General features: G+C 40.6%; 2 protein-coding genes across 4 annotated transcripts in view; one reads left to right on the top strand and one right to left on the bottom strand.

Moving 5' to 3' along the window:
* The window catches only part of march4 (membrane-associated ring finger (C3HC4) 4), a 48,944-nt gene extending 34,420 nt beyond the window's left edge, over nt 1-14,524 (bottom strand). The window contains exons 1-2 of one of the 2 annotated variants that reach the window (XM_034185960.1): nt 14,512-14,524; nt 2,101-2,106 (exon numbers count right to left, since the gene is read on the bottom strand). The gene's annotated coding sequence lies outside the window, so the exon portion shown is untranslated. Of the gene's footprint in view, nt 1-2,100; nt 2,107-6,673; nt 6,679-14,511 lie in introns of those variants that run through there. The other variant, XM_034185961.1, reaches the window with a different exon arrangement.
* smarcal1 (SWI/SNF related, matrix associated, actin dependent regulator of chromatin, subfamily a-like 1) overlaps nt 1-15,425 on the top strand; it is a 40,175-nt gene that overhangs the window by 14,000 nt on the left and 10,750 nt on the right. For both annotated transcript variants that reach the window (XM_034185953.1, XM_034185952.1), the window contains 8 exons: nt 81-341; nt 1,573-1,623; nt 1,715-1,898; nt 2,153-2,303; nt 11,089-11,250; nt 11,383-11,448; nt 11,958-12,098; nt 14,898-15,116. In XM_034185953.1, coding sequence (XP_034041844.1) covers nt 81-341; nt 1,573-1,623; nt 1,715-1,898; nt 2,153-2,303; nt 11,089-11,250; nt 11,383-11,448; nt 11,958-12,098; nt 14,898-15,116 — 1,235 coding nt within the window. The remainder of the gene's footprint in view (nt 1-80; nt 342-1,572; nt 1,624-1,714; nt 1,899-2,152; nt 2,304-11,088; nt 11,251-11,382; nt 11,449-11,957; nt 12,099-14,897; nt 15,117-15,425) is intronic.

Here is a 15,425-nt window from a genome sequence, read left to right as displayed (position 1 = left end):
TTGTCATGACAGTCATAGTTCCCCAGTTTCCTCTCAGTGCAGGTTTATTGCATCTCATCGGTGTTGTACCTGCGTTGCAGTGGAGGAAGCAGGTGCTCTTCCATCTGTGACTTTGAGGCCTCTGGAGGGGATGGATGCAGTGGACGTTTTGGCAGCCTGCAGCCGGTCCCAGGACGGTGTCGCTTTGCGGGCTCTGCTGAAGCTGTGCAATGCCTGGCAGAAACCTGGAGCCATTCTGCAGGGCCAGTGCATCCTCATGTCTCCATCCAGATTTGAGGTGGATGTCAGTTATCACATCGATGTCGTAGCTGTGTTCAAGCAAATGCCAACAAAGAGCTATGGTAATGGTTATGTATTTGAAATTGTGCGGTCGCTTTCCCTGTTTTGTATTTTCAGAAAGAATTTTCTTTTGTAAAGGAGGTTGATTCCACTGTCTTAACTTTTTTGTTGGTGTTAGCAGCACCATTATGGGCTCAATAATTGATTTTACACAAAGCAGTTTAGGGCCTGGGCAGCAATTAACTGTAGGTATGTGTCAGCCCTGTGATACATTGGTGGCTTGTCCAGAATAGAATAGTCTTTGTCATTGTTTGGACTATCTGTGACTGAATGTTCTGGAGTTGTGGGGTAAAAATGGTGACAGAGATCAGTTTCAGTTTGTACAGGGGTCAAAAGTTAAAATTGCTCCAATTTTGGTAAAAGTGAGGCAGATTACTGGTTAAAATAAAAGGATTAATAAATGGAATAGTTTTGACTGTTGAATGCTTGGTCTCCAAAGTAAAGGTCAAACAAGGTCAACGTCCATTGGATTCTATGACGTATGACATAACATAACATGGTAACTAAGCATGACAGATGGTGCGAACTATTCCTTTTTAAAATGCTCTTAACCAATAATTTGCATAACTTTTTACCAAAATTTCAACATGATTGGAGCATTTTTGAATTTTGATATTTATGTAATTCTTCACTGACCCCTGTAGGGTCGTAATAAAGAATTGCAGGTCAGCTCCAGGATGGCTCCATATCTGAAAATAAACACGAGTTAATTTAGAATATGTGTGCCAAATTCCATGCTTTTATCACAAAGTGAACATTTTTTTATGGAAATTTTAGCTAAGCTGCACCACTATATTAAAACGTGGTAGGTCTGCAAAATGGGTTGAAGTAAGGCAATGTTTTTATAGTATTATAATTAACTTTTTTTTTTTACTTTTTTAATATATTGAATATTGCATCTTATAAATGGCAGAACTTTGTGCTGCATGGTAATAGGAATGCACTAGTACTGCACCTGGCCACATCCCAGTTTAAGACCAGTGCACACATGGGTGCACATATGAGTACAAGTACTACATTTGCTGCTTGAGAATACTGTTGCTGCGTGTGAAAATGACATCTGCGTCAGTTGAAAATTAGCACTGGCACTTGCACTGCGTGCTGCTTCATGTGAAGTGTAAGACAGCTGTAGTGTTTTTAGGCCTTGTGTATTCTAATGAGTATGCTTCCACATTTGCCATTGTTGCCATTTTGCTAAATGTTACCTTTACTGTTTGTCGGTTGTTGTTGCAGACATGAGAACACGAAAGTGGAGTTTTTCTCTGGAGGATTACAAAAACCTCAGTGAGTTACATCCTCAGTGTTATTCAGTTGGTTTCTCCTTGCGTGTGTTACATTTTCAACCTTGTCTGAATGCGCTGTATCCCACATGTAGTGGATCTGCTCAGTGGGATAGGAGCAGTGGAGGTGGAGCCTCTGCCCAGGGCAATAATCCAGGCCTTCTGTGCCAGGTTTGACGGGACTCAGGCCAGGTCTTCAGATGTCCCTGAGGTGGACCTCTCCAGCATCGACTCCTCGCTCTCCTGCAGCCTTATGCCCTTCCAGAGGGAGGGCGTCAAGTACGTGCTTTTAGGCAGCTGTTCGTGCTGGTACTCTCTGCATGGTGCAGCCAACAACTTTCTCAACTGTGATTTATTAATAATGCCCTTAATATTCATATGATTCATCATAATGACACATTTTAATCTGTTCTTTCTTCTGTGAATAATGTAAGTATTGCAAAATTACAGTTGACATTCCTGGGCAATTGGGAGGTTTCACGTTTTACTGACTCTCCTGCTGTAGTTTTATATTTAAGTGTTTGTCTCTGTAGTTTTGCAGTGTCTAGACAAGGACGACTCCTCCTGGCTGATGACATGGGCCTAGGAAAGACGGTGCAGGCCATTTGTATAGCAGCCTACTATAGGAGCGAGTGGCCGTTGCTGGTTGTGGCTCCATCATCTGTGCGATTCACTTGGGCTGAGGTAAAAAAAAAAAAAAAAATTCTGTTTTTTAGTTTAACGCTACAGTGTGTAGGATATAGGTACATTTATGATCAGAAATGGAATATAACATTCATAATCAGCTGTTCATTATTCTATAATTACCTATAACAACAAATCAGTGTGTTTCCGTAAGCTTAGAATGTGACCTTCATATCTACAACCCCTGGCAAAAATTATGGAATCACCGGCCTCAGAGGATGTTCATTCAGTTGTTTAATTTTGTAGAAAAAAAGCAGATCACAGACATGACACAAAACTAAAGTCACTTCAAATGGGAACTTTCTGGCTTTAAGAAACACTATAAGAAATCAGGAAAAAAAATTTATGGCAGTCAGTAACGGTTACTTTTTTAGACCAAGCAGAGGAAAAAAATATGGAATCACTCAATTCTGAGGAAAAAATTATGGAATCACCCTGTAAATTTTCATCCCCCAAATTAACACCTGCATCAGATCAGATCTGCTCATTGACATTGACCCTATGCCATGACATTGACCCTATGTGTCTTTTTGCAAGGAATGTTTTTGCAGTTTTTGCTCTATGACAAGATGCATTATCATCTTGAAAAATGATTTCATCATCCCCAAACATCCTTTCAATTGTCCAAAATATCAACATAAACTTGTGCATTTATTGATGATGTAATGACAGCCATCTCCCCAGTGCCTTTACCTGACATGCAGCCCCATATCATCAATGACTGTGGAAATTTACATGTTCTCTTCAGGCAGTCATCTTTATAACTCTCATTGGAAAGGCACCAAACAAAAGTTCCAGCATCATCACCTTGCCCAATGCAGATTCGAGATTCATCACTGAATATGACTTTCATCCAGTCATCCACAGTCCACGATTGCTTTTCCTTAGCCCATTGTAACCTTGTTTTTTTCTGTTTAGGTGTTAATGATGCCTTTCGTTTAGCTTTTCTGTATGTAAATCCCATTTCCTTTAGGCGGTTTCTTACAGTTCGGTCACAGACGTTGACTCCAGTTTCCTCCCATTCGTTCCTCATTTGTTTTGTTGTACATTTTTCGATTTTTGAGACATATTGCTTTAAGTTTTCTGTCTTGATGCTTTGATGTCTTCCTTGGTCTACCAGTATGTTTGCCTTTAACAACCTTCCCATGTTGTTTGTACTTGGTCCAGAGTTTAGACACAGCTGACTGTGAACAACCAACATCTTTTGCAACATTGCGTGATGATTTACTCTCGTTTAAGAGTTTGATAATCCTCTCCTTTGTTTCAATTGACATCTCTGGTGTTGGAGCCATGATTCATGTCAGTCCACTTGGTGCAACAGCTCTCCAAGGTGTGTTCACTCCTTTTTAGATGCAGACTAACGAGCAGATCCGATATGATGCAGGTGTTAGTTTTGGGGATGAAAATTTACAGGGTGATTCCATAATTTTTTCCTCAGAATTGAGTGATTCCATATTTTTTTCCTCTGCTTGGTCTAAAAAAGTAACCGTTACTGACTGCCACAATCTTTTTTTCTTGATTTCTTATAGTGTTTCTTAAAGCCAGAAAGTTGCCATTTGAAATGACTTTAGTTTTGTGTCATGTCTGTGATCTGCTTTTTTTCTACAAAATTAAACAACAGAATGAACATTCTCCGAGGCCGGTGATTCCATAATTTTTGCCAGGGGTTGTACATGTGTTGCACCACCATGTTGACGATGTAGCTGAAAAAGGACATACTTGCTCTGACTTTAACATTTCACAATGTGGCTGGAAGACTAAAGAAAAAAAAAGAATCAGTGGTTTGTTCCCCTGTATACAGTGTACTGGTTGCTAGCTCAGGGTAACACGCTTGACAACCCTAATTTTTGTGAGGGATTATACATATTTCTTATCACAAGAGGAGGCACGGCAGCATGAATACCTGTTGCTAAAGAAGTGAAAATGCGATGGGGAACCACAACTGTGTATTGACTGGCAACAGCATTATGTAATCTGCAACGTCACCACTACATAACACTACATTCTACACACTGTAGCTTTAAATATGCAAGCATGGAAAAAGTAGCCATTTGTTTTGTGGTGGCGGTCCACCACATTCTTGCTGTTAAGGACAGACTTCACAGTCCATTGCTAGCAGCCTTTAACAGTCTGTTTCTGACAAGTAACGATGCCTGGTTCTGCTTACAACCTTCTAATTTTGAGGACCGTTAATATTGTTCTCTAACACTCTGTTGGGGACTTTATCTGCAGCAGGGAAGATGGCAGAATTCAATTTTTTTTTTTTTTGCTTTTTTATGTTTTGTGTCCATGCTGCAGTTGTTAATTTGAAAGCTGAGCTGATACTGTTTTCTTTTGTTAATGGATGCTATTTTTCAAAATATCTGTCTTGTCATATATGGAAGTTGGGAATATATTATTGAGCTTTGTTCTCTCTGGGAGATACTACATGTGATCGCATCAGTTTATTTGTCTGATCTTGGACAGAATGTTTACTCATTTTAAGTGGGGTTATGTATGGGACTAGATGGGACATGGGACTAGATTTTAAAGATGGTCTGAATCTGGATTGTAGAATTATTTGAAATTACGTCGGCTTGTTGAATTATTGTGGTGAATAGATGACTGAAAGTGTAGAAGCTGACACAATGACTGATCACTGTGCTTGTGTTATTCAGATGCAGTTTAATTTGAATCTAATGGCTAAGTTAGTCATTTCAGAAGCAGTGAAGATTTGCAGTCTGATTGCTCTTGTTTACACTTCACAGCTTTGAAATACTGGTACTTTTTTTTTTCTCATGCACTTCTCACACGCTTTAGTTTCAAGCTCCTGTACTGAACCTGCAGACAGTCTTTTCTCTAAATACAACCCCTGGCAAAAATTATGGAATCACCGGCCTCGGAGGATGTTCATTCAGTTTAATTTTGTAGAAAAAAAGCAGATCACAGACATGACACAAAACTAAAGTCATTTCAAATGGCAACTTTCTGGCTTTAAGAAACACTATAAGAAATCAAGAAAAAAGATTGTGACAGTCAGTAACGGTTACTTTTTTAGACCAAGCAGAGGAAAAAAATATGGAATCACTCAATTCTGAGGAAAAAATTATGGAATCACCCTGTAAATTTTCATCCCCCAAATTAACACCTGCATCAAATCAGATCTGCTCATTGACATTGACCCTATGCCATGACATTGACCCTATGTGTCTTTTTGCAAGGAATGTTTTTGCAGTTTTTGCTCTATGGCAAGATGCATTATCATCTTGAAAAATGATTTCATCATCCCCAAACATCCTTTCAATTGTCCAAAATATCAACATAAACTTGTGCATTTATTGATGATGTAATGACAGCCATCTCCCCAGTGCCTTTACCTGACATGCAGCCCCATATCATCAATGACTGTGGAAATTTACATGTTCTCTTCAGGCAGTCATCTTTATAAATCTCATTGGAAAGGCACCAAACAAAAGTTCCAGCATCATCACCTTGCCCAATGCAGATTCGAGATTCATCACTGAATATGACTTTCATCCAGTCATCCACAGTCCACAATTGCTTTTCCTTAGCCCATTGTAACCTTGTTTTTTTCTGTTTAGGTGTTAATGATGGCTTTCGTTTAGCTTTTCTGTATGTAAATCCCATTTCCTTTAGGCGGTTTCTTACAGTTCGGTCACAGACGTTGACTCCAGTTTCCTCCCATTAGTTACTCATTTGTTTTGTTGTACATTTTTCGATTTTTGAGACATATTGCTTTAAGTTTTCTGTCTTGACGCTTTGATGTCTTCCTTGGTCTACCAGTATGTTTGCCTTTAACAACCTTCCCATGTTGTTTGTATTTGGTCCAGAGTTTAGACACAGCTGACTGTGAACAACCAACATCTTTTGCAACATTGTGTGATGATTTACTCTCTTTTAAGAGTTTGATAATCCTCTCCTTTGTTTCAATTGACATCTCTCGTGTTGGAGCCATGATTCATGTCAGTCCACTTGGTGCAACAGCTCTCCAAGGTGTGTTCACTCCTTTTTAGATGCAGACTAACGAGCAGATCTGATATGATGCAGGTGTTAGTTTTGGGGATGAAAATTTACAGGGTGATTCCATAATTTTTTCCTTAGAATTGAGTGATTCCATATTTTTTTCCTCTGCTTGGTCTAAAAAAGTAACCGTTACTGACTGCCACAATCTTTTTTTTCTTGATTTCCTATAGTGTTTCTTAAAGCCAGAAAGTTGCCATTTGAAATGACTTTAGTTTTGTGTCATGTCTGTGATCTGCTTTTTTCTACAAAATTAAACAACTGAATGAACATCCTCCGAGGCCGGTGATTCCATAATTTTTGCCAGGGGTTGTAGATGTTGTGCATCAGATGAAGTGTCCCAATCAGACGTTTGAATCACCAAGGGGAGCAGAGTCACAGATCAGGACCCATTAAATTACATCATCTCTCTGGTGCAGCTTTTATGTGCTCTCTGTCTTTTGCATTTTGGCAAAGCTACTACAACTCATTGGAGGTTTAACCCTCTGCGCCCCAAGCAGTTTCTCCCGCGACCCGAACCCGGAAAAGCGGTTGAAGATGAGATGAGACTTCTGTTGCATTTTTAGTTACTGTGAACGTCCTGCACTTCTATGGAAATGGCAGAATCATGGGTAGAATTAGGTATAAGTCCAAAAAACAATCTTTAAATCTTGTGTTGGCCTCAGCCTGAATTTCAATTCAAGATCAGCTGAAATTTTGTTATGTGACTGTTGGTTTCAGGCAAGCGGCAAAACACGAGCTCACATTTTGATCCCACCAGGAAGTGCAGTTTCTTGACTGGTCTGCGTGAGGCTGGCTCCAAAACAGAGCACATTCTCATAGAAGCCCACTTTACAATTCCCGATTTTAGGTCAGAAATAAACATGTTTACAGCCTGGTACAAAAAAAATGGTTTTGGTCTCTATACCTAAGGTGCATCTAGAAAGTATTCACGGCGCTGCACTTTTTCCACATTTTGTTATGTTATAGCCTTATTCCAAAATGGATGAACTTAATTTTTCCTCAAAATTCTACACACAATACCCCATAATGACAATGCGATGAAGTTTTCTTTTTTCAAGATCTTTGCAAATTTGTTAAAAATAAAAAATAACTAAGCAATCACATGTACATAAGCATTCACAGCCTTTGCCATGAAGCTCAAAATTGAGCTCAGGTGCATCCTGTTTCCACTGATCATCCTTCAGATGTTTCTACAGCTTAATTGGAGTCCACCTGGGGTAAATTCAGTTGACTGAACATTATTTGGAAATACACACACCTGTCTACATATAAGGTCCCACAGTTGACAGTGCATGTTGGAGCACAAACCAAGTATGAAGTCAAGGGAATTGTCTGTAGACCTCCGAGACAGGATTGTCTCAACGCACAAATCTGGGGAAGGGTACAGAAACATTTCTGCTGCTTTGAAGGTCCCAATGAGCACAGTGGCCTCCATCATCCATCAATGGAAGAAGTTCAGATCCACCAGGACTCTTCCTAGAGTTGGCCGCCCATCTAAACTGAGCGATCGGGGAGAAGGGCCTTAGTCAGGGAGGTGACCAACAACCCAATGGTCACTCTGTCAGAGCTCCAGCATTCCTCTGTGGAGAGAGGAGAACCTTCCAGAAAGACAACCATCTCTGCAGAAACGTACCAGTCAGGCCTGTATGGTAGAGTGGCCAGACAGAAGCCACTCCATAGTGAAAGGCACATGGCAGCCCACATGGAATTTGCCAAAAGGCACCTGAAGGACTCTCAGACCATGAGAAACAAAATTCTCTGGTCTGATGAGACAAAGATTGAACTCTTTGGTATGAATGCCAGGTGGCATGTTTGGAGGAAACCAGGCACCATCCCTACAGTGAAGCATGGTGGTGGCAGCGTCATGCTGTGGGGATGTTTTTCAGCGGCAGGAACTGGGAGACTAGTCAGGATTGGAAAAAAATCAGTCAAATAGTTCAGAAACAATCCAATCCAAAATTGTTTGTGTACAGACTGCTGTCTGCTTTCCTCAGTCCAACGAGAAATTGTGACAGTCCGACAGCAGGTCTATTTCAGTTAGAGATGTCCCAGTGAATATTGCGAATGCCTCCAGATGGCTTATGGCGTACTGGATTTGCTTTTTGTGTTAGAAGAATGAGCACCGTCAATAAGCTCATTCAAATCGTCTGTCACCAAAACAAACCTCGCCATGTTTGTTTTAAGCTAAGGGCCATTGCCGTGTCAAGGTGGCCACAGTGTGCAATGGTGCAAAATGTATGGAACCAGAATTGCATGATAAATGGAACCAGAATTGCACACTAAATGGAACAAAATGGGAAATGGGATGAATGATCCATATCACGTGACATACAAACCACCAATCAAATGACAAGGATCTACACTCAACAAAAATATAAACGCAACACTTTTGGTTTTGCTCCCATTTTGTAAGAGATGAACTCAAAGATCTAAAACTTTTTCCACATACACAATATCACCATTTCCCTCAAATATTGTTCACAAACCAGTCTAAATCTGTGATAGTGAGCACTTCTCCTTTGCTGAGATAATCCATCCCACCTCACAGGTGTGCCATATCAAGATGCTGATTAGACACCATGATTAGTGCACAGGTGTGCCTTAGACTGCCCACAATAAAAGGCCACTCTGAAAGGTGCAGTTTTGTTTTATTGGGGGGGGGATACCAGTCAGTATCTGGTGTGACCACCATTTGTCTCATGCAGTGCAACACATCTCCTTTGCATAGAGTTGATCAGGTTGTCAATTGTGGCCTGTGGAATGTTGGTCCACTCCTCTTCAATGGCTGTGCGAAATTGCTGGATATTGGCAGGAACTGGTACACGCTGTCGTATACGCCGGTCCAGAGCATCCCAAACATGCTCAATGGGTGACATGTCCGGTGAGTATGCCGGCCATGCAAGAACTGGGACATTTTCAGCTTCCAAGAATTTTGTACAGATCCTTGCAACATGGGGCCGTGCATTATCCTGCTGCAACATGAGGTGATGTTCTTGGATGTATGGCACAACAATGGGCCTCAGGATCTCGTCACGGTATCTCTGCATTCAAAATGCCATCAATAAAATGCACCTGTGTTCTTCGTCCATAACAGACGCCTGCCCATACCATAACCCCACCGCCACCATGGGCCACTCGATCCACAACATTGACATCAGAAAACCGCTCACCCACACAACGCCACACACGCTGTCTGCCATCTGTCCTGGACAGTGTGAACTGGGATTCATCCGTGAAGAGAACACCTCTCCAACGTGCCAAACGCCAGCGAATGTGAGCATTTGCCCACTCAAGTCGGTTATGACGACGAACTGGAGTCAGGTCGATACCCCGATGAGGACGATGAGCTTGCAGATGAGCTTCCCTGAGACGGTTTCTGACAGTTTGTGCAGAAATTCTTTGGTTATGCAAACCGATTGTTTCAGCAGCTGTCCAAGTGGCTGGTCTCAGACGATCTTGGAGGTGAACATGCTGGATGTGGAGGTCCTGGGCTGGTGTGGTTACATGTAGTCTGCGGTTGTGAGGCTGGTTGGATGTACTGCCAAATTCTCTGAAACGCCTTTGGAGACGGCTTATGGTAGAGAAATGAACATTCAATACACGAGCAACAGCTCTGGTTGACATTCCTGCTGTTAGCATGCCAATTGCACGCTCCCTCAAATCTTGCGACATCTGTGGCATTGTGCTGTGTGATAAAACTGCACCTTTCAGAGTGGCCTTTTATTGTGGGCAGTCTAAGGCACACCTGTGCACTAATCATGGTGTCTAATCAGCATCTTGATATGGCACACCTGTGAGGTGGGATGGATTATCTCAGCAAAGGAGAAGTGCTCACTATCACAGATTTAGACTGGTTTGTGAACAATATTTGAGGGAAATGGTGATATTGTGTATGTGGAAAAAGTTTTAGATCTTTGAGTTCATCTCATACAAAATGGGAGCAAAACAAAGTGTTGCGTTTATATTTTTGTTGAGTGCATTTAGTTGTTATATATAAGCATTAAGTGCACATGGTTAGTTCAAGGACTTTTGGAAAGTTGATAAATTGATGAAGGTTTCAGTTATTGCAGTTTCTGGCTGTGATGCACAGTATCATTTTGCTGTTATTTTTTAAAATTTAAACAAAACATGCCTTTCAGACCCACAGTGTTAATGACGTGTGGTAGCAACATAATTGACAGGAAAATAAAAAGCAAGAACGTGAATTGTTGTAAACATTTGGACTACAGTGGATATTTTTTCTCATCATATGACTTATTTCAAATTGTAATGATGTGATTGTTTTAGTTAACGTGCCAACATGGTTTGAAAATGACTGCATTTCAAAGGACACTTTGGACCCCAGGCAAAAGAGACGATGGGGGCCTTACATATACCCCCAAGGCCTTATCATCATCTGCCCCTGAGGCAGCCAATGCACATTTATTTTCAAAAGGATTAAACAAGTCTTCTTCTATATAAAGTAACACACACAACGCTGCCTCCTCTTGATTTTGCTTTCTTTTTTTTTTGGTTGCCTGAAGGCTCTGCGTGCTTCGTGGTGTTTTCTAAGTTGCCGCTGTGAAATGTAGCAGTGCCAAGCTTTTTTGCGTGGAGCATCGTTAGGAGGGTTTCTGGACATGTGGTTGTTACGGTCTCTTTGGCTCTACTTGGTTGTTGTGGACTGTGTAGTCTGTTCACAGTGGTGCAGTTTGAATGGCGATACTTTGATTCTGCTGCATTTCCTTAGCTCTGTCTCTGACATGAATCCGCGTCTCTGCAGGCCTTCAGATGCTGGCTCCCTTCTCTGAGTCCTGATAGCATCAATGTGGTGGTGAAGGCCAAAGACAGGCTGCGTTCTGGTTTGGTCAACATTATCAGCTATGATCTCTTGAGCAGGATGGAAAAGCAGCAGCCAGGAAGTCCGTTTCAGGTTCTCATAATGGTTGGTGTGCATAATACATAATCAGTTTTGTAATAAACCTCATAAATTGACTGTGCCAAACAACTTTTGTCAGTTGTTGCTTCGTTTTAGGCAGGTATTTCGTAAAGAAAATGTTTTTGTCTTTCTGTACAGGACGAGTCCCACTTTCTAAAGAACATGAAGACGGCTCGTTGTAAAGCAGCTTTCCCCCTCCTGAAGGTGATTTTCTTTTGTAGAGTAAAACCTGGAGAAGACTCATTTTTATGTCAGTCCTTGTCCCACGTTTGAGTGGGATTCTTGGTTTTATATTTAGAATTATTCACATAACTCCTAATTTCTTGAAAAAGGACCAGCTTTTTTACACCTATGCATTAAATTGGGTAATGACAGCAAAACACAAACCACATTAGACATTTCTGTCATCAGATGTCATTTTAATTTTAAATTCTCATGTAATTATACCTGAAAATGTCAAAATGTTGCATGTTGGACTGAGTGACAGGATATCTGGTGGTGGAACAACTTATTCTGTATCTTGTTAACGCTATTTTCATACTTTTCTAGAATTAATGGACAGTGTCCCATTTGACAAGAATGATTGTTTTGTTTACAACAGACAAATCCGGCAAACTAATCATTCCAGCATTTGAGTTATGGCTGTAATTAAATAGCTGTTTTGTGAGTGACACTCTCCCTTTGTCCTGATCGGAGTTGTTTTCCATCCGCAGGCAGCAAAGAGGGTGATTCTTTTGTCTGGGACTCCCGCCATGTCCCGTCCATCTGAGCTCTACGCCCAGATCCTAGCAGTCAGACCCAACCTTTTCCCACGCTTCCATGAGTTTGGGATGCGCTACTGTAACGCTAAGCAGGTACGTCATATTCAAAGTGTTGCTGTTTGTTATACTGTAGGGAAACGCCTGACAGTTCAGGAAGCCCCAGAGAACTTGTCCATGATTGTTTTTTTATTTAACTCCCACACGCTGCACAGTCTGCATTTGCTTGAAGGAATTATGCAGGAAATGCACTTAAGGGAAAATTTGGCAGAATTGCTGACAGTTGCAGAACAGTGCAAGAACATAAGGATTGTTTTTGGAGCACAAACGGATTTTCAAGCTATTGTTTCCGGTTGAACACGATATTGTTGTGTATTAGGTGCCATAGGCATGGATTTGAAAAGATACCTATATATATATATATATATATACACAGAGACGCACACAGTTGTATGTAAACGTTTGGGCACCCATGATCATTTTCATGATTTTCCTTTATAAGATAAGATAAACTGTATTGATCGCACAGAGGAGAAATTCACGTTACATGTTATAAATCATTGGTTGTCTGTATCAGAAATGTCAGTTAAATATATGATATTATAGCAGATGAACACACTGATTTTGAGAAATGAAATGAAGTTTCTAGTATTTACAGATAGTGTACAATAATTATTTAAACAAAATTAGGCAGGTGCATAAATTTGGGCATCCTTGTCATTTTATTGATTTGAATACGTTTAGCACTAATTATTGGAACACCTCTAAACACCTCTCAAATGACCTGAAAACAAAGATTGTTCAGTATCATGGTTTAGGGGAAGGCTACAAAAAGCTATCTCAGAGATTTCAGCTGTCAGTTTCCACTGTGAGGAACACAGTGAGGAAATGGAAGACCACAGGCACAGTACTAGTTAAGGCTCGAAGTGGCAGGCCAAGAAAATTCTCAGATGAGCTAAAGTGAAGGATGGTGAGAACAGTCATAGTCAATCCACAGACCTGCTCCAAAGACCTACAACATGATCTTGCTGCAGATACTGTAGTGTCTCTGTGCATCGTTCAGCTATACAGCGCACTCTGCACAAAGAAATGCTGTAATGCAGAGGAAGCCTTTTCTGTGCACACACCACAAACAGAGTCGCTTGAGGTATGCTAAAGCACATTTGGACAAGCCAGCTTCATTTTGGAATAAGGTGCTGTGGAATGATGAAACTAAAATTGAGTTATTTGGACATTACAAGTGGTAGTATGCATGGCTGAAAAAGAACACACCATTCCAAGAAAAACACTTGCTACCTACAGTAAAGTTTGGAGGTGGTTCCATCATGCTGTGGGGCTGTGTGGCCAGTGCAGGTACTGGGAATCTTGTTAAAGTTGAGGGAGGGTCACATGGATTCCAGTCATTATCAGCAGATTCTTGAGAACAATGTTCATGAATCAGTGACAGAGTTGAAGTTGTGCCGAGGCTGGATCTTTCAACAAGACAACGACCCTAAACACTGCTCAAAATCTACTGAGGCATTCATGCAGAGGAACAAGTACAACATTCTGGAATGGCCATCTCAGTCCCCAGACCTGAATATTATTGAAAATCTGTGGTGTGATTTTAAGGGGGCTGTCTATGCTCGGAAACCAACAAACCTGAGATGTTTTGTAAAGAAGAATGGTCCAAAATACCTTCAACCAGAATCCAGACTCTCATTGGAAGCTATAGGAAGCATTATTATTATTATTAGCATTATTAGCATTATTATTTCTACAAAAGGAGGATCTACTAAATATTGATGTATTTTTTTCTGTTGGGGTGCCCACATTTATACACCTGTGTAATTTTGTTTAAAGAATTATTGCACACTTTCTGTAAATCCTATAAACTTAATTTCACTTCTCAAATATCATTGTTTGTCTGCTATGTGATATATTTAACTGAAATTGCTGATCCAAACAACAAATGATTTATAAACAAAAATCATGGAAATCATCGGGGGTGCCCAAACTTTTACATACGTGTGTGTGTGTGTGTGTATTTTCTTTCCTCTTCCCATTTATTTAATGTCCTTTTGTTACATTGCTCATGTCTCCTCCATCTCAATTAACTATTGGCCTTAAGTTTGAAAATTTAATGCCTCTTTATGGCAGTTTGTTCACCACAATGATCTTTTTCCCCCCCTCATGGCTCAGTTGTGTGCAAAGACATTGGATCCTGTGACCTCTTGGCCCATTGTTCTGTTTGTGGCTGTTCCTGCGCTATACAATGATGCACTTTTTAAAATTGCCTGTGTTCAAGTGCTTTTTGATAAAGTAGGACTCAACTGAAGTTGGAGGTCGTGCTTGTGTTTTTTACTCTGTCAGCCGTCACATGGAATGATTTCACCACACTATCTTTTGATAGCTTTTCAAGTGTCTTATGTTTATGCTGCTTTGGTGAAATTTGCAGGCTAAAAAATATCAGGGTGTAGTTCTGATTTTGATGGAGTATGTTGCAACATAGACTGACATTCTCAAAAACATCACAGCAACAAACACATTGCTCATCATCAACTGCTATAGTTAACATATATGTGAAATATTTCAGCTGAATGTTTGAGTAGTATGAATCTTATTTTCTTAGATGACTTGCAGCTGCATAACAATGTATATTTGCGATCTTTTGAGTGTTGCACCAGCTGTGTTAAATGTTTTCTCCATTTCCTTTTTTTAATTTAAAAAGGAAGATTGTGCAAAAACAAACATACTTTTTACAAAAACAAGAAAGTCTCAAAGTATGTTGTGACATGCTTTGAGATTCAAAAGATTTTGCTGATACTTTTCCATGTTTTCCTGTCATTCCTCTCCGAGCCACAATTCCTCCTCTGCATCCTTCACTTTCTCCTCTCTGCTTCCTCTCCTCACTAGATGGCTTGGGGCTGGGACTACTCAGGCTCGTCTAATCTCGGGGAGTTGAAGTTGTTGTTGGAGGAGACTCTGATGTTGCGCCGCCTCAAGTCTGATGTCCTCTCCCAGCTCCCTGCTAAACAGCGCAAGGTTGTCACGGTGACCATAGATGGGATCAACACCCGTACCAAAGCTGCTCTGTCAGCTGCAGCCAAGGAGTTAGCCAAAAGCCATCGCAACGTGAGTGCAGTCATGTGGAGAAAAGTAACAAATTTGAAAGTTTCATTAAAAGGCTGGTAAGTTTATGTAACATGTCCACAGAAGCTCCTCAAGTCAGCCGGTCTAGGAAAGCATGAAGTTGAAGGCACAAGAATGAAAGTAAATTCAACAAATTTATACAGGTTTTTGCCTAATAGTGACATTTCCAATATAAATAATCTTCTTACAAATATCTCCATAACATTATGTGGCAGAAACTTCATAGTTACAACATGGATGACTGCTGGCCAGTGGAGGAGCTGATTAGATTTTGTGGCAGGTCTGAAAATA

Source organism: Thalassophryne amazonica, chromosome 14 (assembly GCF_902500255.1).
Source record: "Thalassophryne amazonica chromosome 14, fThaAma1.1, whole genome shotgun sequence".
Lineage (NCBI taxonomy): Eukaryota > Metazoa > Chordata > Actinopteri > Batrachoidiformes > Batrachoididae > Thalassophryne > Thalassophryne amazonica.
This window is presented reverse-complemented; position numbering and strand designations above follow the sequence as displayed.